The following is a 25,192-nucleotide window of genomic DNA, read 5'->3' as shown; positions in this document are numbered from 1 at the left end:
TGCGTGTTGTGCAACGTAATCGTAAAATATCCATGTTGAAACTAAACCGAAGACAACCGGCTCCCTTGCCCTTTATACAGTACAACGCTGTGAGTGTTCGTATATTACTTAAGCATCTAAAGGCGGACCCAATCTCCTTGGCTAACACCATTCGGCTCATGTCCTCCGAAGCGCAACAGCTTTATAATGGATTTGGATACGCCTGAAGCCTATTTAATAGGTGCATTTCGTAAGAATCTTATTAGAAAACTAAAAGTGCTGTGAGACCTAAAAATTGAACTCGGGAACTCCAGTGTGTGTCAACACGAAACCAGCAAAGTGATAAAAACTAAGAACAATTGAAAAGACAACCATCTTATTTTCCTGAGTCCTGTTTCGTGTTTGATTTTCGAAAAGAATAATCGGCGATCGTTGCCCCTGGATACCATTTAACTAGTTTGATCAGCTGATCTTATATCAAAACATAATATAATCCTTTACGCACTACTAACAAATACCCACACGTCCATACAGTCAAAGGGGTCACACCCTTTTTACTGAGGGAAACTAAAATATTTTCCTTGTTTCATTAAATTGTTATCAATCAATTGCAATTCGCGATACGATTTGAATTGTGAATAATTAATTGATATATCGTTAATTAAATCATGGCATCATTACACGGGTTTCGGCCATTACCGACGCGGCTATGTGTTTATTAAGTGGTTATGGAGATACGTACATTGTTTTTATTAACAAACAAATTGGAAGCGATCAAAATATAGTTTTAGAAAAGTAAAAGATGGTAAAATAAACATATTTAATTTAGATTAATAGGTGAGGTGGACAGGAAATTAAAAAAAAATTATTGAGTCGTCCGTAAGATAGTATATTATATAACAATTTAAATAAACTAGTTAATGTATACAAAACTATTTCTTAGGACACATATCGCGTCCTAAGAAATCCGACAAAAAAATATGAACGCTAATTATTTTCATAAGTGATAAATCTTACGCTCTCTTGGAAAAATAGACACACATTGGGTTTTTAGACTTATATTACAAAAAACATTTTCTTGCCAATGTATTATAATTAAAGAATTCTACACACGCTTTTTGATCTTTGATTGGTTTAAGTGAAAAAGGCTAGAGGGTAAAACGCCGCGCATACTTTTGCAACTTATTGCATCAGAAGATGTATTTTCATTGGCTAGAGCACTGATCCTCAAAACTCCTTTTTAATGTGAACAAACGCAAACTAACTCGTCGCTGTGTGTTATTAAGGTGAGGGCGATGAAGGCCGGACGGGGAGGTAGGGACGTATCATCCCCTCACACTCACTGGACCGTAAAAGGTAAAACAAACGTGCAAAATTGTTCGACCACCCTTTACGCAGATAAATCCGACTGAAAAGCATCACTTCCGAGTGTAAATAGATATTCGATCAATTAAATTCGAAACCAAATTTACAAAAATGGCCGCTAGGGGAGGATTATATTTCGCTCACGGCTGCATGAAATGCTTTTACACAAATTAAAGATGCATTGTGATTGCGTGACAAAAAGCTTCCTATAATATATGTTGACAACATATTTGATTTCTTATGTTTACGCGAACTGTTTTGCGCAATTTAGGTATATTATAATTTTCTCCCGAAGTTTCGATGACTTTGCGGCCTTCGCGATCACAGGGCGGACTACTTAACCACATATTGAAAAAAAATAGTTTATTTTTACTTTTATTTAATAGTTTACCTCTGTATTATTTGAATCCCTTTTGGGTAATGATTTGTCCAATGCCAAATTCTGTCATGCATAGCGTTTTATACTCTAAGTGTTAAATGAAATACAGTTTTAATCGAGTCACCGACAGGAAATTTTATAGCCAATATAAAGTTAAAAGCTTCATAGCCGAAATATTGGAAAAAGCCGTACAGGCTTAATGTGGATGTGTCATGAAAATGCAGCCTTACAGAATAGGTTTGATGGGTGTAGTAAGGCAACGTAACTGTTATTAGTATTCTAGTTTGTAGTTCAATTACTGGTAAATTTATTTGTGTAATTAATGATTTCCAAGCTAGGTGCGATTGGTTTTAATTATTATCATGGTACTATGTTGTAGTTATGTTAGACTGTTATAATTTTATTAACATTTTTTTTAAATGTTTTTATTTTTCTTGTAATTGTAATTTAATGGCTTTTTATATAAATGCAATTTCAGACCTGTAATCAGTAAATATGTTCATCCATAACGTTGAAGTGATAATTAAGAATATTTAGTCTATTTATTGTTGGTGTGCCAGTAAAGAAATAAATAATACAATTATGAAGCAACTTGTGTCGTCCGATTAACTGTGCAGTGATATGCAGTGCTTTGAAATTAAATGTTCAAGGTCGCTACTGTTTACTTACAGGTATGGTTTATCAAATAGCGAGCGGTTTGGTGATACACTACTAACTCATACACTGTTGCTTGGTGGAAGAAGTATACAAAACGGCAATAATTGTAGAATTTATAAATAAAATTATCAACATCTGATAAAGTTAAAAGACATTTAGAATGTACTCCAGTAAACTGATTAGGAATTATACAATTACAAGGAAGCGGACCGACGCGGTTATATCGAAAATAATAGTGGTGGTAGTTCTCTCATATTATGTGAGTGTCCGCCTGGGTAGGTACTACCGCAATGTCTACTTCTACCGCCAAGCAGCAGTGTGTAGTCACTGTTGTGTTCCGGTTTGAAGAACATTGTAGCCAGTGTAACTAATGGACATAATGAGACTTAACATCTCATGTCTCAGGATGGGGAGCGAAGTGGAATAACAATACTTTGTAATTCAAGGTATTGGATGGTGTTTTTTTCTGTTTATGTGCGGTCGTACCACTTATCATCAGGCGAACGACAAGCTTGTCTCGTCATTCAAAGCAATAACAAAAATACAAAATTACATAGAATTGATAGTCACATTGCTTCGACAGCGTTTAAAGATCATTAACATTTATACTAACAGTAATAATCGTTATTACTTCTATATACAAACGCTACCATCCAACAAATCTTTGTACTTATATACAATTCTCTTCCTTACAATCTGATTAGATCCGTTCCGTGTGTACTAAAGTATGGTGCAACCAAAAAATACGTGTGCATAGATGTGTCGCGTATTTTCGCACTGTGCTAAGGTTGTCAAAAGCTGAAAATTTAATACTGATTCTGTTGGTGTATAGTACAACGATTTTATATAAAATATGTTTTAAGGGACTTAATAATAAATATTGACTGGGAAAAATATTTAACAGGATTTTAATAGTCTTTACTATCAATTCTGTTGTAATTCCATACTCTGCTGTCTTGTCTGTGTGTAGAATTTAATTATCTATGCTTCCTCACTCTAATTTGTGATCTTTATTATAAGACGTTACGTATTGTTATAGTTTAAATAATTGAAAGTATTAATTAGTAAACTAAAATAATTTTTTATCATAAAGTATTCAAAAAATTCGAATTCAGAGTATATTTTACTAAATGTAATTGAATTAAAATAAGTAATTTATATAAGTTTATATCTGTATCAACTTTTAGAGACGATTGAAATTACTTTTATATAATATATAGTAAATATTGTAAACTTTCCATAGGTTTGTAGGTTATATATTTTATATTTTCAATTGAATCTTGTATCCAATCACGAGTAAATTTCTTAGATTTTTTAAGTCATAGATTTCGGATTCGGCTTAATTTGTGACGATAGCCAATTTATCGGCTTTGGCTTTCGTTAAAAATCACACATTTTCTTACGCTTTTATTAAATGTTAAAGCAAATGAAGTCGGTATTGCCCTTGCATATAATAATAATAATATCAGCCCTGTATTATATACTGTTCCACTGCTGAGCACGGGCCTCCTCTACTACTGAGAGGGATTAGGCCTTAGTCCACCACGCTGGCCTAGTGCGGGTTGGTAGACTTCACACATCTTCGAAATTCCTATAGAGGAACTGTTCAGATGGGCAGGTTTCCTCACGATGTTTTCCTTCACCGTTAAAGCGAACGATAAATTCACACATGATTTTAGAAAAGTCAGAGGTGTATGCGCTTGGGATTTGAATCTGCAGACATTCGTCTTGGCAGTCCGTTCCACACCCAACTAGGCATATACTTTAAATAAGTATGAAAATTTTATACCCTTAAAAAATATCGTGCCAGCCCTATTCGTCACAGGATGTGATTTTAATAACACTTCCTGATATTGTCGCAGACGCACGCACCTCCTAGCTTGGAATGTAAGCAATAAACTACGTAACATTTGTAAGCACCTTCTTCAGAGCGCGTTTAATATTAATATTACTCTACCAGACTCGGAGATCGAACGAAAGGTTGCAGCATGGCGTACAAAACAAAATTTTCACCGACAATTTATTTCAAAATTTCTTTTTCTTGTCTCACACATTTTGACTGAAAACATTGAGGGGTTTTATTTTAAACTATTAAATAAAGCTGAAGAGTTTGTTTGTTTGAGAGCGCTAATCTCAGAAACTAATGGTTCGAAATGTTTTTTTTAGTATTGGATAGCCCACTTTTAAGAAAGACTGTAGACAATATAACATCACGGTATCATCAAAAAATATATTCGAAAGCAAAATTCTCCACCGCATCTGTAACGCAATAAATTCAAAAACTACCAAAGGGATTTTGATGACTTTTGGTACGGAGATAGATTGAGATCCTGGACAAGTATAGGCTATTTCCTATCCCGGGAAAATATATAGCGGGATTTTATACCCTAAAACTCTTGCACGCAAGCGAACGGCCAGCAAAAGCTAGTCCTTACATATGCGCTCCATAAATTGACATTGGTTGGCGACTAATTAATTTCCCCTTGTGGAACAATATTATTTTAACAAAATTAACTCTCTGGCACTGAAGTCGCCAAACATTAATAAAATCCCCCATTTTCATACCTGACAAATATAATTATGAAAAAATAGAACTCGCACTGTCAACTATGCTTTCAAATAAATACTGACCAAAGAAGTATTATTTACATTAGCTGATTACATCTCTGTTTGGATGTTTATTATCTGGTTATTTACATGCTTGTACATCAAACAAATCTTTATACTAATAATATTATTTACGTGAAAGTGGTACCAATAACTCTCAAATGACAATAGCTAAACAAATTCAAAAATTCACTTGGATACGTTAAGTTTTTTTTTAACTCATGTGTGAAATAAAGTAAATTCAATTTATTTCATGACAAAAAATAATAACACGAAAGTGTAGTCGATTCGGTTTTTGAATTCAGCGCTTATGTGTGTGACTGTACATTGTCAGTTCACCTGTTGATTTTGCTCGTAGTTACACTCGAGTAATGACGCTTTTCGAGCTAAATGTAGCCTCGTTAGCACTTTGACAACCGACTGAAAAATGGTTTGCGGATATGAACATTTCCCTCACAATGGATCAATAATAAGTGCACGTTAATTGCCAAAAAGTAAACACGTCATTTTAATGGGAGCGTGAATGAGACTTAAACAAGATAAAGGTAATCTTTTCAATTCCTATTAATTGCCAATTTGCTCATATCTGTACTAAATCTGAGCATTGTTCGCCGGTGTGTTGATTTATTCAACGAGGTGAGAGGTGCTTCATAATTTAAGCCCGAGTTTATGGAATCTTAGGTTTTTAGGAATTAAGTGATTCTTCAATCTCCTATTTTCCTGTTGCGGATTGGTCTCAATGGAGTCTAGGTAAACTCCAAATATCACGCCGGCAGTCGACTTGAAGATGTACAGAAAGAAATATTGTTTCCTTCAATAGTCGCGAAATATGGCCTGATTAAAATAATATGACCAACTCCGAAATTCAAATTTAAACGTGCTAAAATTATATCCCGTGAATCAAATCCAGGACACATGCTCAGTCTGAACCGACATCGCCATAGAGCCATGATGCTGGTTGCGGTGCATCGGTGCAACTCTGCCTTTATCAGACTTGCGGCGGCATAAAATTCAGGGTCAATGACCTGCGGCCTTCCCCGCCCCCCCGCGGCCCACTGTCTACAGACCATTATGGGAACTGCAATAACTTCCGACATAATTGTATCTGTACTGGCTTAGAATCGTAAGCTAAGTAGAACTCTTTCTATTGCAAACTAAGGTAGTAAATTTATTGTCGTATATGAAGATGATACTATAGATTAGCTTCTAGTGAACCAAGACAACATTTAAGACATTGAGTTGTATATGTGCAGTATATGTATTAAATATAACAAATAATATAAAATAAAATAATAAAATAAGGCAGGCAGGCATGGTGTATGCTCGTTATCGTCCTCCATAGTTTGTCACTGCTATATATATAATGTTCGTTCCGCAATTCGGTGCGAAATGAAGTTAACACACACGGACGATTTTACCTTCGCAGCGAGAGAGATGCAACTGGTGCCATACTTCGCCAGTATCACATCCCATTTCATGTAAAACGTGCTATAAAATTCACGAAACAACCAACCATCTGATGGTTTTGGGATCCAAGACACATTGACCGTAATTATCAGTCATTGAAATCTTGTTAGAATAAAAGTAATTTACGAATTTGTTGCGATTTACTTTTTTTTCTGGGTTGAAAGCTTTAAGTCAATGTGGTCATGTAGACTATTTATAAGTCGTCGGAAAAGTTAGTGTTATGTTACTGCCTTGATTTTAAAACTACATTATAATATAAATAATATTATATTTTTAATCACGTAACTTATTATTTTAAGAGTCACGATTATCAATAATGAGGGACCGACTAGAGAAAGAGTTTATTTATAACATGATGCAAACCGATTTACGTATTAGTTACAAAATCAAATCTAGGATCTAATTTCGCTCACAAAAAAATTATGCTTCGACTTGAGAGGCGATTCTCAAACCTCTCAGAGTACTCTTATTGAGTAGATAAAGAGGTCCTTTTCGAAATCAAGATTACTAACTACTGCACCGGTCTTTAAGACTCTATTTTACCACTTGACTGGAAGAATCAGAATATCCATGGCTTCCTCAACGAGGTAACCAGCTCCCTTAATGTATTAAACAAATCGGTTTTCAAAATGATTTTTGGGCTATCATTATAGTGTAATAAAGCAAACCTTTCTAACTGACCCCTATCTGAAGAGACCAGTTGACAAATCTAAACTAAATAACCATGTTAACACACAAACGTTTATAATACATTCCGAAGGGACAAAGAGCATATGTTATAAAAACGTCCAGTATGGCAAAAGCCACTACAATATAAAATTGAGATCATGTAAATAGATCTCATGTTAGAGATCACAATGAATATGAACAGTGCCGAAGGGTTCTTAAGATTCTTACTTGTTAACCTTTGCAAACTAGTCAGTATCTACTATAATAAATTATAGTCAATATTCATGAAAAACGGCTTCCTTTTCGAAATTTATCACCCTTCGGTACTATATCATAATACGAGTCATGCATGCGCGATATCTTCAGATATATTCTTTAGTTAAAGGTCCTGTAAATCACAATAGTGCTAATATAATGAAAGATGCGTGTATATTGGTAAGAAATTTACACCTAAAACTCCTAATGGATACGGACGAAAATCATATGAAAAACTGGATCATATTTTGCACCGTGGAAATGCATAGACTTTGTTCCAGTATAGGAATTGAAAACAAACGTAAAGGGAAAAAAAGTTCCTAAATAACCGTAACATAAAGTTAATAGCGTATATAACGGCACAACTGCAGTGCTGAGGTCGCGGGTTCGATCTCGGGTCGGGCAAAGTGATACCATGTTTGCCATTATCAGCCTGGAGTCGGAAATTTGCAAACGATATGGCGATAAACTCGCCTCCTATTACACAATAGCTCAGAATACCCACGGTGGAAAGAGGGTGCACGAGTTGCAACTCTGCCTACCCTTTCGGGAAAAAAGACGTAAGTATGACTTAACTTATTGTAATATTTCATGATTATTCTAGCTCCTACATCATAAGGTGAATGTCTGTTATGGGTAAACGAGGAAGTGGTTAACACAAGCATCGATATCTACCGCCGCCATACAAATATATAAGACCTTCAGCCTTTAGTATTAAAAAACAATTCATAATTAGAAATATGGCAACAAAAATTTTAAAAGCATGCTTCTCAACATCATACAGGATCATAAACCAAACAAAGGCTTGCTTTAGAAGTATTTGAATATTAAAATCATTCAAAACCTCTTACCTTAATAAATCCATGTTGCACAGAACTATTTAATGAGACGTTTTAAACACTGCCGCGTTGGTCCGCTTAGGCCGACTGACAACGCTAGATCTAGGCTAGGCTATACAGGTAAAAATAAAACCGAGTTTCACTCCCCTTACGTTACAGAATTACCACGGGAAGAATTTTTCTCATACATAATGTTTTAACTTGCATAATAATTGTTGTCCCAGCATCTTTAGCCTTAATTTATGTTTTTCTTGTATAGGCTTCTTTCTCGTAGTGACAGCAAAAAAGATTCCCGATTTTAACTTTTTGAGACCTAAAAGGTACTGTAACCCACAATGCAAGGCCCCTTGAAAAGCGTGATACTTTAGGCAGTTGTCCCGTTCGCCCACATTAAACCCACCAATAACACTAACTGCTAAACTATCAATCATATTCAGTTCTTTCCCAGGATAAAAGTAGCCAAAGGTCATGCAACTTATATAAACAAATTTTGAAAATGTTAGTCATTCAAAATCGTCGTTTAGGAGATCACCCCTACATTGAAGATGACACTATTTACCCCCTCTAAATATTCATACCCAATATAAATATTTATACATATTATAATAAAAGAAATAATAAATAAGCTACAGTACTCGTCCGACGAAATTGAATGTTTAAAATATTGTCTCTGGATTTTGTATTTAAAGAGTTACATGGAAGTATTGCCAGTGTTATTGATCCGGTCGAGTACCAAGAATTTTATTACAAATCGTACAAAGGTTCCAACGACACAAATAAAAACAACGGCTGACCCACAACCAACAAATATTATTTAATAGAAATATTTTTTGTTAACATGAAAGAGAGAGCCGGTTTCAAAATACTATAAACTTTTCGTATTTTTTTTTTGTATGAACTTTACCAGTTTCATTTTTTCAAAGCCTTTGGTAATATAAAGCCCGTGTATTTTGTTTAGGTTTTAGTTCGTTTTTATAAAGAACAGCTTTATTTGTTTGGATTCATATGATTCGTTTGTAGATTAAAGTGTTATATATTCGCATGGTGGTCAAGTAGAATGATGATTGCATTCTTCCTTATACAGAGTTCAGAGACTTCTGGCCCTTAACCCGCCACTTCAACTCTTGCTTCAGGATCGGCAGAGGCATATAAACACCGACTGAAGCTCGGCGAGTCTCAGGAATCACTAATTTGTTTTTATCCCGTAATAAAACTAGTCAAATAAAAAGATAAAGTGTAGTCCATAGTAGTCGGCAGTAAATAAAGAGTTTAAAATGTATACCAGAATATCGAGATCTAAATTAATTAATGGACCGGCCACATATGTCACAGAACTGATAACCGCTGGAGTAAGCGTTTTTTTTGAAGTAGAGACCGTATCTTGGCAAACGTAGCGTGGGACGCCCTCTGACCAGATGGCGGCACGACTTACACAAAAGGGCCGGCAGTGCCTGGATGCATAAAGCAACAGACTGGACTCTATGGCTTACCTTGGGAGATACCTATGCCCAGCATGGGACTGCAACGGGCTGATGATGATAATAATGATGAATTAATCACTTTTAAATGCATAATTTTTTACTGATCGACATTTTCTTGTAACGCGACTTCACTGGGAGTGATGATCTGAGAAATTAGAAATGGTAGCGCACCTATTCAGTGATATGAGACGTGCCTATGTCCAAGAATGGATCAAAAGGTAGACCGACAATCCCTTTGGATTTGATTCGAATCTCACCCGCGCGAATATGGATTAGAATACTCGGATGGTTAAGATTGAGGATCGACATAAGACCTATTTTGCCTAGACGTAGCGTAGCATGAGAATCCAGCGAGGGAAGGCGGGCGAGGGGCGATGTTCGAATATCACATTTTTACATTTTCGAAAACAGACAAGCTTAAAAAATCTCCTACATTGTCGAGAGTATGTTTTTCAGTAATAAATTAGTTTCCTACGTTTGATTTTGAACATAATTTTATATGTAACAGAAGACAAAAAATAAAGTAGTTATTCATGTTCGAAATATTGTTGTGAGCAAAACTGGGAGCGAGGTAGAGTTATCGCGCTATCACTTTCTCATGCAGGCAGTGTAAGGGCCGGTGACACTTGGTGACGTCACAGTTTGCCATTACTGGTATTTTACAGCCACCCTTTTCACTAAATTGTAAAGCCTTTTAACTTATTTACTATTGCGTTGATTTTGAAAATTCGTTTCTTGTTACATACATTTTTTTTCAATAAATTAAAAACGTTTAAACTACCGTATTGCTCCTATGTACATTTACCTGAATAAAGCGTGAGGTTTGAATGAAAATGTAGGGTAGGGGCTATGCCAGGAATATTTCTATTAGAGCTTATAATAGCCATCTGAAGCATCTAAATTGACCTGTTATGTATTGTAGGAGAAATATGACCTCGTTACCTTATTGTGCTTCGGGTTGCACTAGATGTTGCTGGAACTATTTTTTACTTCGCCATAATCTATATTATATATAAAAAATGAATCCCTATTTCCCTTGGTCACGCCATCACCCGTGAACGGCTGGACCGATTTCACAATTTTTGTTGTTGTGCATGTTATTGTCTGGAGAAGGTTCTTATGAAAGAAAAAATTCAAAAAAGTGCGCGGAAAATTAGAAAATTTAAGAAAACTTAACGCAAATATAAATTTTATATAACTGTCAATTGTTTGAAATAACTGTCGGCGATTGACAGAATGCGCGCTGCAAATTCATAGTTAAGACGGGACAACGTCTGTCGGGTCAGCTAGTATAATATAAAATAAAATTCCACTGCATATGTATATTGAACACGATAAAACATAAACACTACCAAACGGATTGCGATGAAACTTCATGTTATATAGTTTGAGACCCTGAACGAGACATTGGCTACTTTTTATACCGGGAATATATGTGACCGGAGTTTTGTTCCGGAAAAACTCTTTCTCGCGAGCTAAGCTCCAAGCAAAAGCTAGTAATGTTATAATAAACACTAACCACCATTTTTAATACACGATCCCAATCGCTCTTTTGATCTATCGCAAAAATGAACCAATCAAGACAAAGTTGTTTTACATGCTAACAAATACTTTTTTTATTGGTTTGTTATCGGACTCGGGTCTAAGTTTAAGATCGTTCATTGAATATTAGTTTCTTGTGATTCTAAATGAGGGAAATTTTGTAAACGAGTTTTGTGCATAAAAGGCTCAGTAAGAAAGGATCTGAACTACAATATGAGCTTGCCGTTTGCTTGTGGTAAACGATGCCGAGACCGCGCATAAACAGAAAACACACCATCCAACACCTTGAATTACAATGTATTGTTTGGTATTCCACCGCGCTCGCCATCCTGAGGCATGAGATGTTAAGGCTTATTATTGTCCAGTATTTACACTAGCTACAATGTCCTTCAAACCGGAACACAACAGTGACTACAAACTGAATTAGACATTGCGGTGGTACCTACCCAGGTGGATTCTCACATACGAGAGACCTACCACCGATGTTCGTTTGTCATTAAAGCTTGTTTGTGTTTTTTAAATGTTTACAGCCAATCATAACAAATTGGAATTGCAATTGCAAACGTTATTATTGAATGCACTTCCGAAACTATGGGCTGCAACCCACGGGTGGGTCGTGAGGGAATTTTTATAAATTACGTGGCCCTTAGAATATAACATACTTGTCTTTGCATACTTCGAAGTATTTTTCCCAAACTCAGAAACGCAAATGCTGCACCATACCGTTAGATTCCCTCAAACATTACAACGTTTGACGTGGGATCTATTAGAACAGCCTTATTCTCTTACAAGCGCATCGAATAACAAATACAACCAACCGTGTAATAATAGGCGGACATACAAACACGGGTGCTTGCACCGTCTATTAAGTGTAAAGTGCCTCCTCCCCGCATTAGATCCGTTATTCTACGTATTAGACGCAGACGGTTGATTTTATGTCGGTCGCCACTCCCCCGTACAACCTTTTTTATGTCGTCCGATCAAAACACGCAATGTATTGTTTGGCGTAACGTAGCGTCTAACTGTGCTTTAGTTGGATTTTGTTTTTAGAATTTGCAAATTCGTTGGTTGGAATTTGAATTTCGAACTCAGATTGTTTGTAATTTTCGTTGCAGTTTTGTTTGCAATGAATGGATCGGCTCAAAGTACAACCACTTTAAGTTTTGGACTTGTTCAGTTATTTTCGCAGTCGACTGTCCATTATCCTCAGATTTTGAAACAGTAAGTGCTACTTTAGTGCGATTTTCGTCTTGTACTGTACGTATAATGACTAATGTACCGTTAATTAAGAAATAACGATCATTTAGTTAACTCGCGTCGAGCTGAAATTCACTTTTTCTCTTGTAACTTTCACTGTAGTTCGCTGATATTTTGTAATGTTACAGTATGTCAGCTGACGTAACAAATAATTAAAAAGTTATACAAGTAGTTGGAAAGTTATTTGTGACACCGAGTTAAAATAAACAAAAAATAATCATTATTTTAATAGAAATTAAGAATGGTGATATCAATTTATGAGTCAATCACATAGTAAAGTCTCGGCCATTTTAGGTACTTCTTCCAACGCTGAGAATTGAACCCGGGGCTCTTTTAGTTAACAGAGTATCCACAGAGAAGAAGGATGGGTTAGATCGATCGGTCAATCGATTGGTATAAAGTTATTTCGGACCCATAATATCCGGTAACTAGCCTGTATCAAACCTACATTATGTATCTAAGAAACAAATTTGAACAACGTACTTTTTAATGGAAAATCGAGTAAGTGGTAGCAGGCGGGAGCTATGAGCCATGAGGTACTAAGTATGGGGTCGAAAGACCGAATTTTTGTGTGTTTATAAAAAAAAAAGTTTACAAAACTTCCTTGGATTGAAATTTGTTTAAATTGGCTGCGTCTCTGCCTACCTCTTTTGGAAAAACATATGATTATATCTCCGCAAGATTTATTGACTGTGAGCGAAGTCATGAATAGTTCACATAGGCCTGAGTTTATATTGGAATATTAAGATTTTATATAACCTAATGCATGAGGGCACAAGGGCAGCAGGGGAAGGCAGCCGCCTCCCCTAAATTCAATACAAGTTCATACTTTTGTTAAATTATTGGGATTACCTATTTGAAAATTTTCGCATTTATAAAAATATTGGATAAAATATTGAAATTTGCCCTCAACTAAGTTGAAGCTGGCGACACACTTGGTTATATAGTATCGTCTTAGTCTACCTCGTTATATAAGCTTATATTATTTCGAAATACCCAGAAGTATTTTTATCTTAACATGTACTTTGAGGCATTGCTTCTTGGCAAATTTCATTCTAGGTCAACCGGAAGTACCCTATAGGATTTATTTCGTTGTAATAAAGCAAAACTTTTTACATATATTGTAATACTTTCAGATCGCGGTGACAAGTTTGATATTTTCATAGCTGTAAGTGATCGTAGGGCCGACTTTTTGGTATTTTCAATTAGATTTCTCTAGGCCTTCCTGAGTAAAAGGATCTTGAGAGTTGAGAGAGATGAATTAGTGAACCTGTAAAGATACCTCTTGAGGTAGGGACCCTTAAAATGAAATGCTTTACAAGTGGATAACTCTCCGCGTTCTTGAGATAGTTCTTAGTTCGTATTGACGGACAGATACACGGACCAACAGATGAACAAAAAGTGAAACCTATAAAGGTTCCTTTTGATTTACGGAACCCAAAAAACAAAACACATCAACACGAAAATAACATTAATACATACATAATAACAGGATAGGCAGAATATAAAATTCGCATTAATATTAAAATTCATTTTCGTATAACTTTTCTGTTGGTTTTATATTGAACGATGAGATATACATTCGAGATCGTTTTCAACCTGTCTGATTTAAAAGAACCTGAACAATGCATCAAGGGTTTTTTTGTACACAAATAAAATTCATCACGCTTGTGTTTTAAGTGATAGGCAGAGGGGCAACAATGGCACCCACTTTTCGCCAAGTGTGTTCCATCCCATGATGTGATAGCGAGCCGTATCGGGCACACATTCCAAACTGCGGGCTGATATTGAAAAATCCAATATCACTGTTGGTTGGGGAAACCAGGAATTCGAACTCGGGAATTCTTTACGATTATTAGCATACCGGATACAACACAACTACGCCACCGAGACAGTCTACTTATTTACTAACAAGCATCCAAACAATCAAAGTCTACTCAATCACATTATTATATTATACTGAATGTAAAATTAGTAACAAACTATTTAAACTAAGCATGTTTTATGTGGAATCTTCGCAACTATGTGAGCTAAACTCAATGCAGTAGTAGTATAGTTTTTACTATGAAAACCGCATTAGACCCCGATCTAAGACGCGCATCAAAATAAATACAAAATACGTTTAGTTGCAAACGCGCGTTAACTAAACGTCGCACGATAACACGCAGTCTCTTGTCATTAGGGGCGTTATTCTATGCCACACGTTATTTTGACTGTCCATAAGGAACGCGTAACGCACCACGTCGCGTTATAGACAATAGAAAATGGTATACATATTCACGAAAATAACGTATTACCGTGTAAGGGTTTACACAGTTATAGAGAATAAGACTCTGAACGGGGTCTAAGCTTACGACTGCCCATGACATTAGGCTTAGAATTTTCAAATAAAAATCACTGATTAATACTTATAATAAAACAGCAAAACTCGATGTGAATGAAAGAAAATTCATAAAACAACAAGACGTGATCAAAAGAGAATAATGCGACACATATCAACTACTTTTTTCGCTATTTTCTGTTTGTAAGCGCACATCGAAACTAAACGGATTTTCATGTTGTTTTCACAAGTATACAAAGCATAATTAGGAGCATAATATAGGCGTGTTTTATGACTACAATACCGGATTGGAAAACGCTTGGACTCAATCATTTAAAATATCAGGCGACAACAAGACAATGCAAATAACCAAAAAAAAGGCAGCAAAGTGATCGCGCCGTATTAACGCGTATTCAAGGAGTGTACCACGCTTTTGACTTCTTTGCTCCAAAGAAACGCTGTGTCGCTTTATTCTAAGAACTTTCGCAGATAGCAAGCGATGTCATTTCTGAATACCTTCTGGGAACTGACATTTTCACAAGCTGTTTAAAGCAAACGTGCATTCAGAAAAGCATTAGCATATAAAGAGTGATTTTCAGGTAATGAAATTATCCTGGTTTTATTTTAGAAACACATTTACACGCAACATGCAGGACACTAATTCTTTGACCAGTTGTTTTACGCCGATCATTTCTAGTTCATCCCGTGCGTAAAAACGAGAAATAACATTGGTCAGCCTTAGAATTCGACCAAACACCTAATTCAGTATCATACGATAACACTAAACTAAAAGTGACTACTTTCGATAACAATAAACGAAAATGCTATAGTAGCCGCAAGAATAATTGTCTATATTTTGGTCTAAGATCGTCTCCTGTTTCTTCTTCTTTCTTGGATAAAGTAGCAGTCAATCTAGAATTTAACTTGACTTAGAGTTTACAAATAAGATACCACTAAAATTTGGTGATCAGTTCCTGAACCTACTTCAATATCACTACGTTTTATTAAATGGATAAGAATTTAAGCATCATAATCATGAACTCAGTGTTTTATCTAAACAGTGATTAGCTAAACTTGATAATTTACATACAGAGGTAAACAGGGGACAAATGGGAAAGCTTTATATACATCTTAGTTATCTGTTAATAAAGGCGCAGTCCTTTCCAAATGATTGCATACAATTATATCACACGTCAGTCTTGTCGCATTATATAAGTCAACGCCGAACAGCGCCGCGGGCGCAAGCCGATCCGCGTCAGCTTCCAAATATTGTAATTTTTTCAGTTTTCGCTGATTTCACGATCGTATAAAATTATCATAATTTGATTTCGTACAAATGTGTTGCCAACTGTCTAACATTGAATTTTAAATGCGTGTGTTTTTGTTAATAATAGACAGACCTTGTTTGGGTTGTGGTGGAGAGTCCTTGTAGAAGATGGGGAAGGTGTCGCCCGCTGCGGTGTTCAGGCGGGACGTGGCCCGCACACAGGGGGCGGCCGCGCGTCCGCTCCAAACGTCCATGTCGGGCTCATGTCCAGGGCAGAGCCGTGCGTAAGCCGCGGGCGCCGGGCGCATACTGGCCCAGAGCTTTCGCGCTGGCCGGCGCCCGCGCTGCCTGACACTACTGCCCCGCGCTCCGCGGGCCCCCGCGCACCACCGCGCTCGGGCCCGCACCCCGCGCAGTGAGAGTTTCCTATGCGCTTTTTCTAACGCATTTAGGATGTATTGTTTTTTTTTGTTTGAGGAAGTTTTACGAGTCTTATGACGAGGTTTATGAACAAGTTTTACTCATTTGTGTAGTAAACATTAAGTCATGGGCTCCAATCCTAGAATACGGAACTTGAGTTTACATATTATAAACAGTGTTATGAATTGCGTTGGATGGAGTTGGGTTCACCCGATGTGCTAAGGTCGTGAATCGTGGGTGCACTAGTTCCGCTTCTGCCTACGCACTCGGGAAGACGGGCATCAACTTATCCCTGTGCCGATTACTATAGGCAAAAGTTACGGAGATTAGTTTTAGGAAAATGAGAATGTGTGACGCTACAAAATTGCAGTCAACTTAAAATAATGACCTGATACGGATAATCATTATATAATATTTTAGTTAACTCAGACCTAAAGCAAGTAAAAAGTTTTATTTTTAATAAAGTTATCCTTCTTCATTAACTTACATTAAACAATATAAAAATGTATGTAAATGACTATATTAAACACAATAAGACGTTCTGTGAACAAACAAAACAGCTTCTGTGGCGCAGTGAGTGCCGAGATAGGCTTGAAACGAGAGATCGTGGGTACATCAGCTGCATCAATGAAACTGCATCAGATGGGTTAGTCATGCTCTTAACAAAACTAATTTCAACGGGCTTTAACAAAATGCTCTTATACTTTTTATAATTCTGTTGGTTTAGTGGCGCCAGATTGGTACTCTCTAGATTCGATTAAAAAATTTTTTTTTTATTCGTGAGAACATATTATAAGTTCTATGTTATGCTACGTCACATGAGACATAATCTACCTCTCTCTGACACAAGCGTGAGTATATTGACTGACGTACATTGTTTTTTGCATTTACCAAAAATTTCCAACCGGACCCGACGCCATTACCGATGCAGTAAGCGGAACATTTAGTTTTATATCTGCTCGTATGAATACATTTGAACTATGTAGATCTATCCGTCCGGTTTTTGCATCTCTTACATAACAATAGCTTATTTTCGACGAAAATAACAGTTTCAATATAATTTTTGATATACTGACGCGTTTGTCATCAAAGGATGTGTAGAGATGAAACTATCGCGTTCTTAATTCCTCATTCTGGTAGTATATCTGGCTAGTCAAAGTAATGTTTACGGGAAATCAGAAAACATTTTTTAAATGAAAATCAGTAATGGACATCATTTTCTTAACTTCCAAACTTTAGGTAGAGGCGTGCTCAACGATTTTTAACAAGGTTTAGATGCGTTATGATAATCGTTTTCTTATATAATATCATCCTTGTATTATATACTGTTTCACTGTTGAGAACGGGCCTCTTCTACTGAGAGGGATTAGGCCTTAGTCCACCACGCTGGCCTAGTGCGGATTGGTAGACTTTACACACCCTCAAAATTCCTATAGAGAATTTCACAGGTGTGTAGGTTTCCTCACGATTTTTTCCTTCACCATTAATCCAAGCGGTAATTAACTAAGAATACACACATAATTGGCCTTGGGTTTTGAACCTGCGGAAATTCTTGGCAGTACGTTCCACACCTAACTAGGCTATCGCCGCTTATATTGTAGTTGGTTATAATAATGATTAACTATGTGTAGGATAATGCGCCATTTTTGAAAATCCAAGTGGAGTACATATGCCGTATTACCTTTATACTAAAGTATTATTTGCCATAACAATAATATGCGCGTTTGATTGATCGTCCTTGTTCCTGCCGCGCGAACCAGTGCACAAACAATTTATCCATACTTCCGGTTTAGTTAATGAAACATCCGGAATGAGTTTAACTCATTGGCCGTGAACTTTCCCGGGATGATAATGCTTTCTAATTTAATGTACGTGTTGGGGTAGGTCAAAATATTGGTCTCTAATTTGCTTATTTGTGCAGTTCCCAAATACTTTTGGAATAACATAAGTTACGCCTTGGAAATTCAGGAAAACGTTTACTTAATTCTTATCAAATTTGTTTCAGCTTTATCAGAGATTATTTATGTATAACAAAGGATATATTTAGAGTATTTGATGATATGCAATAAAATTATATTCGAAAACGATAATTGGAAGCAAAATTCGAAATCCGATCTTTCTTTTTTTAGGCGACTTTGAACGCTTTACATGTGGAGGAAATCAGAAAACAGAGTTAAATTTTCAAACATCGGATAAATTAATAAACAGTGACATTTGTATAAAATACATAAGCAGATCCATTTCTCCATTCAGTGAATTTATTTGAAGAAATACACGTAATAAGCACATCATGACACAGCTGACGAAATGTGACCATTATACTCCATTAGGAGTGAAAATATCTAACAGCTGAAACAATATCTAAGTATTGTACCAATAACTACTTCTAAAAATGAAGCGGCCTGATACAGAAAAATCGTCTCTGAAGCAAGGTTTAGATTAGAAAAACTCCCAGAAGTCGATTACAGCAAGTAATTTAATGTGCAACCCGGCTGACTTCTGCAAGTTTTAAAGATTATATTATTTGCGGCTAATAACATGTGTATAGAATTATTGATATTGACGCTAATTTAAATGTATCTGGAATGGGCAATACAGAGTGGGTTTTGAGTTGAAGCAGCAAGGGCAGCTAGCTTATCTATAGTTACAATAAAACTTTCTCAGGAGACCGTGTTTCATATTTGACGACATTTTACCAATCACGAGGACCATTATCCTCAAATTGTTTAGTAACTCAAACCTCCAATGGTCAAAACACCTTTCGTTGTACATAGATAGAGTATTATGATCCTTATACACTAGGTCGATTCGCATCGAAAAGTTTTTGCTCGTATTGACTATTTTCTTATTGACTGTACATTTTTTCTATTATCTATGAATACAGATATTAATATCCTCAAGAAACAATCAGCCAAGAACATTTTCGTGTACTTACAGTCGTTATATCAATGCCCTTGCGGCTACATCTAAAAATCAATTCCCTATATTGCTATGAGACCACTAGATTCGGTTTCGATCAATAATATTTTAAATTATTTCGATCGGTATTTCCGTAATAACTTCAATACGAAGACAAGTAAAATGTGAACAGGAACAATAAAAATCGATGGCGTGAGACAAAGCGGCCGGTATTTCAATACTTAAACGATTTTCTTTAGTTATTCCTTTTATGCGATATATAGAATGCAATAAAGTTAACCGCACACTACCGATCGCGGCAATACTATAAACAGGCGTGATATCGGGTTGATTGTCACCCTATGTGAAGGAAAATGTCATATTTTTAGTACGTTTGTAAGGGTGACGTCGGATAGATATCAAAGGATGTCACCTCATGAGTGCTGTGTTCAAAGATAGACCACCGCCATCTTTACTTGAGTACAAATCTACATCATATGTTTATATGTCTTTTTTAGACGGGCACAGGTAAGTGCCAATGCACCTGGTGTTGAGTGGGGTCCAATAGAATGTCGACTCCCGAAAGCTGATGGCCTGTTGGATCCGGATATACACAGGCTGATCCCGGAACATGACACGCTTACTTGGGCCTCTATGACGGGTTTTAACATCTTGTGTACGGGGTTTACTATCTGGATGGAAATAAAATATATCCTACCACCAGATGTGAATTAAAGTGTCATATTCTGGTAGTCTACCGTCGTCGTAGTTACTACAATAAAATTGTTCAAAAGTTCATGTCGACTTGGAAATTGAATATGACTTCGAAGTCAATAGCCTACATTGTAACTACCCGATATAATGTGCAAGAAAGAGACTAATCGAGGCTGTATTATATAAGTTTCAATTCCGAATCAACAAAAAAAAACAATTATACTTTTCACTCTGTAACATGGAATGTTGTTTATACCTTAAACTGATTTTGAAAAGAGCAACACAATAGTTTCTTGCCCGTTCTTCTCTGGTGAGAACTGTTCGAACTGGCGATAGAGTTAATGTTGACGGAATCTAAATAATGTATAACATTTTACGGATTCAAAGAAATTATTTCATTTCATTACAATAATCACAAACTTTTGAAACTTTAATATAAGCGTAACAATACTAACATACAAAAATCATCCACAACGCGATATTATGATGAAGTTGCTTGCCAGCTAAGACAAGCAGTAATTCACTGTCGCGCGACAGTTATCGTCCGTCTGCGTCCCCCGTTACACATGTATTATGTAACCGCGTCGAAAATATGAAGAGAATAGTGGAAAATTAAAGTAGAATAACATGATATATAGATTGTAAATGTTTGACAAGATTCTTGTTTGGCGGATTTAAATGAGTTTAATACATATAAGGTCTAGACAAAATACAGCACATGATGTTTCAAGTAATAGCCGTTATATGATCTTCAACATTGGGTCTTATAGCATTGCTGTAATTAATAAAATGCAATTTTATTTTTTAATTAGGCCGTAGACCAACCACTGCTGCCTGACATTGCACATTTATTTGTTTTTTATTGCAATTAAATGACAATACTGCTCGCATGATACTTGATGCTGGTATAAATAGAAGCAACATCATACGGAACTTTAAATAACAGTAGTCCGTGGCTCTCCATTTCATAGACTACAGTTCATATATTCTTAAAAGAATAACATGTAGAAGTCCGTAAATTGTCAAATAACACTGGGCATAACACCACCTTGTAAGAAGCGATAAGCGGGGCTTTAATTAGGTGGTTTGCGAATGACTTACACCAGTTGTCGCATTGGAAATAAACATATACTACCATACTGAATTAGTTTGGAGATCCAAGTGATCCTCCACTCCACTTGTCATACTGATAACCACTGCGACGCTTGACCATGCAATGTTCAGTTTAACAAACAACGGCTTTAGGTTATTATTGTAATGTAAAACCTAGATTCCCAGAATTAGCACCCTTGTCAATATAAACGCAGAAAATGTATTATAAAATACTTCTATCAATACTACTAAAAAGCTGTAGAGTTTGTTTGAATGCGCTAATCTCACGAACCATTGGTTTGAATTAAAAAAATATTTTAATAATGGATAGCATATTTATCGAGGAAGCCACTGGCTATCATACCAATTTGAAGAACGTCGAGGTGCAGAATGGGTATCATGAAGCTTAACAACTCAACAGCAATGAGCGCAGTCGTAATCGAAATAATTCCTTGTATTGTACAAGTTATCTGGGGTAGCTGTCTGTACGTGCACACCATCACACCGTCAGGGTTAGACAGAAGTGTAAGACATCCATGCTTCGCCAGCTTTTTGCTACGTTGTGAACATATTACATGTATTATAACAATTAGATTCGATTCGCTCACAAATTTCGGTTTTATAATATTAGGAGGATTGTGGAACAAAACTATTTATTTATATTGTGTTACAATACTGTATTGTTATCCTGTAATAGATGTAAGAGGGGAAAATAAATAAATATTTTAAATCTTTATGCTCATATTGTAAAATATAACATAATTGTTTATAAACAATCGTAGCCTCCACTATGTGTCTAACTCGATTACATGGAGTATCGCTCGAAAATCTTTAATCGAATATTCCAAAATCCGTTTAGTCCGAACTGTTGCCGTCCGGTAGCTAGGGTAGGTTTCCATGCAGCTTTAATTTCACGCGGCCATACCGATAGTTAGGTTACCGTACTAATTGCTAAACGTCATGCCAATTAACAAACTGACGTCAAGTTTTAAACTAGATTTGCTCGCAGTTGGGCCCGTGTTCACTTTCCGAGGGTACGGGAAACAATGCGGGGAAAACTGCTTGACTCACGTACTGAGGTTCTGTACAAACTATTTTTTTGTTATTTAAGTACATTACGGTTATCGAATCTTGTATTGCATGCTGTAAAGCATTCCGTCCTGTCGAAATTAACCTTTCTCTTTCGTCATATACTTTTGTCGTGTTGACAAGAGTTTGATTTTTCACAGCAGTATATCGTAGGCCCGGTTGTCTTATCTGACTTATGAATGTGAAAGTTTGTGGAAATGTTTGCATGTTTGTTAGAAGTAAATATAAAAATCGCTGAATGGATTTGGAAGAAATTTCGCACACGGATCTTTCTGGATTAATACATACATAGGCTACTTTTGTCCCGATAATTTGCTCCCGTGAAAATCGCTAGTGTTTAAGAGAGTTTGTAACGAGAAAGGCTATTCACGCGTGTGAAGACGCGAGCATCACCTAAAACCTTGATATAAATTTCAACTTCATACCTCCATGCGTTCCTGAGAAGAAAGTATTCACTGACAGATAGACGGACAGACGAATATCAAAGTGATCATAAAAGGGTTCCTTTTGAGCTTCAAAACCTTGAAAACATAGCAAAGGCCCTTGGACAGACTAGCTTCTTTTATAGTGAAAGTATTTCTAGAATAGGTTCAAGAATTTTAAAAGAATATCGTCCACAAACGAATTAGGACACTTATACCTTTATAAATTAGTGTAGGCTGAATAATGGGATGTACAGAGCTTTTCTCTGCGTTGTATGCAAAAATCAATAGCCACGAGCCGGTAAATATTATTTATAGATTGAGTAGTATAACTGTGCTGACGGATCACCTACTACGGAAACTCGAAAGATTCTTAATCCTATCAAGTGAGTTGCATTAAACGTGTATATTCGTTTTACAATACAGGAATCGTTAAATACAACTTAATTATATTCAAACTTCTGTTGATTTTGACGCAATGAGTATTTCGTAGATTAAAAAGAATTACAACTATCATGTCTTTATCCCAGAAAGTATAAAGCTGCAACTAGAGCACCCAATTGTCACTATAGGTGTTGGTGTGATAGAAGGCGTGTCTATCGCCATATTGGGTACAAAATCCAGACCTGAGGTTGTAAAGAGAAGCAAAACCCAATACCACTATGCGCGAACCTAATCGTCTAGCAATAAAAAAATATTTCGAATAAATCTTTTGGCGTCCGGTGAAATGATATCCCGATAATATTGTAAGGATCACAGATCGAACCTGATTACGATTAGTTTGTGACTGAAAGATGTGATGTGAGTTACGTGGTATGAGAGAGGTCTATATCGATATACAAGGATAATTTTTGTATACCATCAAGCCGAAACTCCCAAATTAGATTTTGGTGTAAAATATCACATAAAAATACAAAAATAATAATAACAATGAAAATTCCCGCGGAGTTGATAAGTCGAGCACACCGCCCGCGCCGCCACAAGGAACGAGCGGGACATGTGCGGGGCCGCGGGATAGGTAAGGGTGTTCTTGTAACGGTCAGTTATAGTAGTAGGTATCAGAGAGCGATCGAAATGTGCCGAATTTTTATTAATACAAAAGGTAAACGAAATTTTAATATGATTTTGGGATAAAATATTTGTTACAAATTAGTGCAAAGGATTGTGCTACTGATTCTTGACAAACTAATTTTGATGTTTTAATATACTAAAAATTGATTGTTGATTTGATGATGATACAATACGATATTAGTCTACCCGCTCGAATGGGACAGTACCACTTTCTCACAAAAATCTAAATAGTGTCCGACTAGCGAGTAAGATTTCCGAATCTCGACTTTTCCTTATCCTTATACCTATTTGTTTCCCTTAAGCTTAACTGGGCTTTAAGTACACATGAGTGGATTTTAGTCTATTACCTACGCTATTTCGTTTGGAATTGTTGATGTTAATTACTTTGTTCTGTGCTTCTTGTCACTGTATTTTTTTATACTAACTAAGCTACATCTATCATCTTTACATATTATTAAAAAAATCCCCCGCCGCGTCTGCCAGTCTGAACGCGATAAACTAAACACAGATTAAGAAAAACTCAATGAGGAAAGCGAAACCCCAAGCAAAAAGTTTAACTAAAACAAAATTAACCCTATGAAATGCAATGATACTAGGAACAAACGAAGTTAATTAGTCTAAAGGTAATTATCGCAAGTTGTATTATACGATTGTAACAAAATAAGTATGATATATACTACCCATCTCTGTTAGTTGTACCTGGCTGTAATTTGTATTGAATTTAGGGTGATTTTTTTTAAATAAAGTTGAGCCTCTTTAGAACGTCCCAAAACAGCACTCGTAAGTTGATATTTAATGATTCGTATCGTGTTTATTTGCCGCATTATACGCACAGTTTCTTGTAGCGACTCGAGCGTTTAAGTTTAACGCAGGGTATAAAAATACTGTCAGTAACATAGCATAGTTAATGCACTGGAATATCTATAATGCTATTATATTACCTTATATCGAACGTAGTTTCATGTAAAAAATATGTAACGATCAAGTACGATTCGACCTAATTAATGCGACAAGTCACAAACAAAACAAAAAGTATTTACCGTCATACACACGACCATGAATTTAGTTTTCGAAGTCGATAACATTGCATATCATTTATTTGCATCCGTCTGTAATGACACTGAAAACTCACTTAGAATTCGATCATTAAGTCACTACACGCCGATAAATGAGTTTGGGTACAATGGTAACGCATATTCGCTGCATTTTAACATGTGCCTACAAGGTAATACTGTCCGGGAATTTTTAAGCCAAAATTGATAAAACATTTTTTTAAAAAGAGGTGGAAATTCAGTTCTATAAATTCGTTTTATTTGTTTTGGAATGAAACTTTTAAGCTTTTATCAATATTTATTTCACTACAGCCTCTATCGACTGCGGATTAAAATAGTAAGCCGATAAG

General features: G+C 36.0%; 1 protein-coding gene across 3 annotated transcripts in view; it reads right to left on the bottom strand.

The window, feature by feature from the left end:
- The window catches only part of LOC115455320 (ecdysone-induced protein 78C), a 92,118-nt gene that overhangs the window by 47,230 nt on the left and 19,696 nt on the right, over positions 1–25,192 (bottom strand). Inside the window, exon 1 of one of the 3 annotated variants that reach the window (XM_030183994.2) lies at positions 16,218–16,441. The exons of 1 other annotated variant lie outside the window; for it this stretch is intronic. In XM_030183994.2, the coding sequence (XP_030039854.1) occupies positions 16,218–16,392 (175 nt within the window). In that variant the 5' untranslated portion in view covers positions 16,393–16,441. Of the gene's footprint in view, positions 1–16,217; positions 16,442–25,192 lie in introns of those variants that run through there. One more of the 3 variants, XM_030183982.2, reaches the window with a different exon arrangement.

This window comes from Manduca sexta, chromosome 27 (genome assembly GCF_014839805.1).
Source record: "Manduca sexta isolate Smith_Timp_Sample1 chromosome 27, JHU_Msex_v1.0, whole genome shotgun sequence".
Lineage (NCBI taxonomy): Eukaryota > Metazoa > Arthropoda > Insecta > Lepidoptera > Sphingidae > Manduca > Manduca sexta.
The sequence above is the reverse complement of the archived record's forward strand: the minus strand, read 5'-3'. Positions and strand labels throughout refer to the sequence as shown.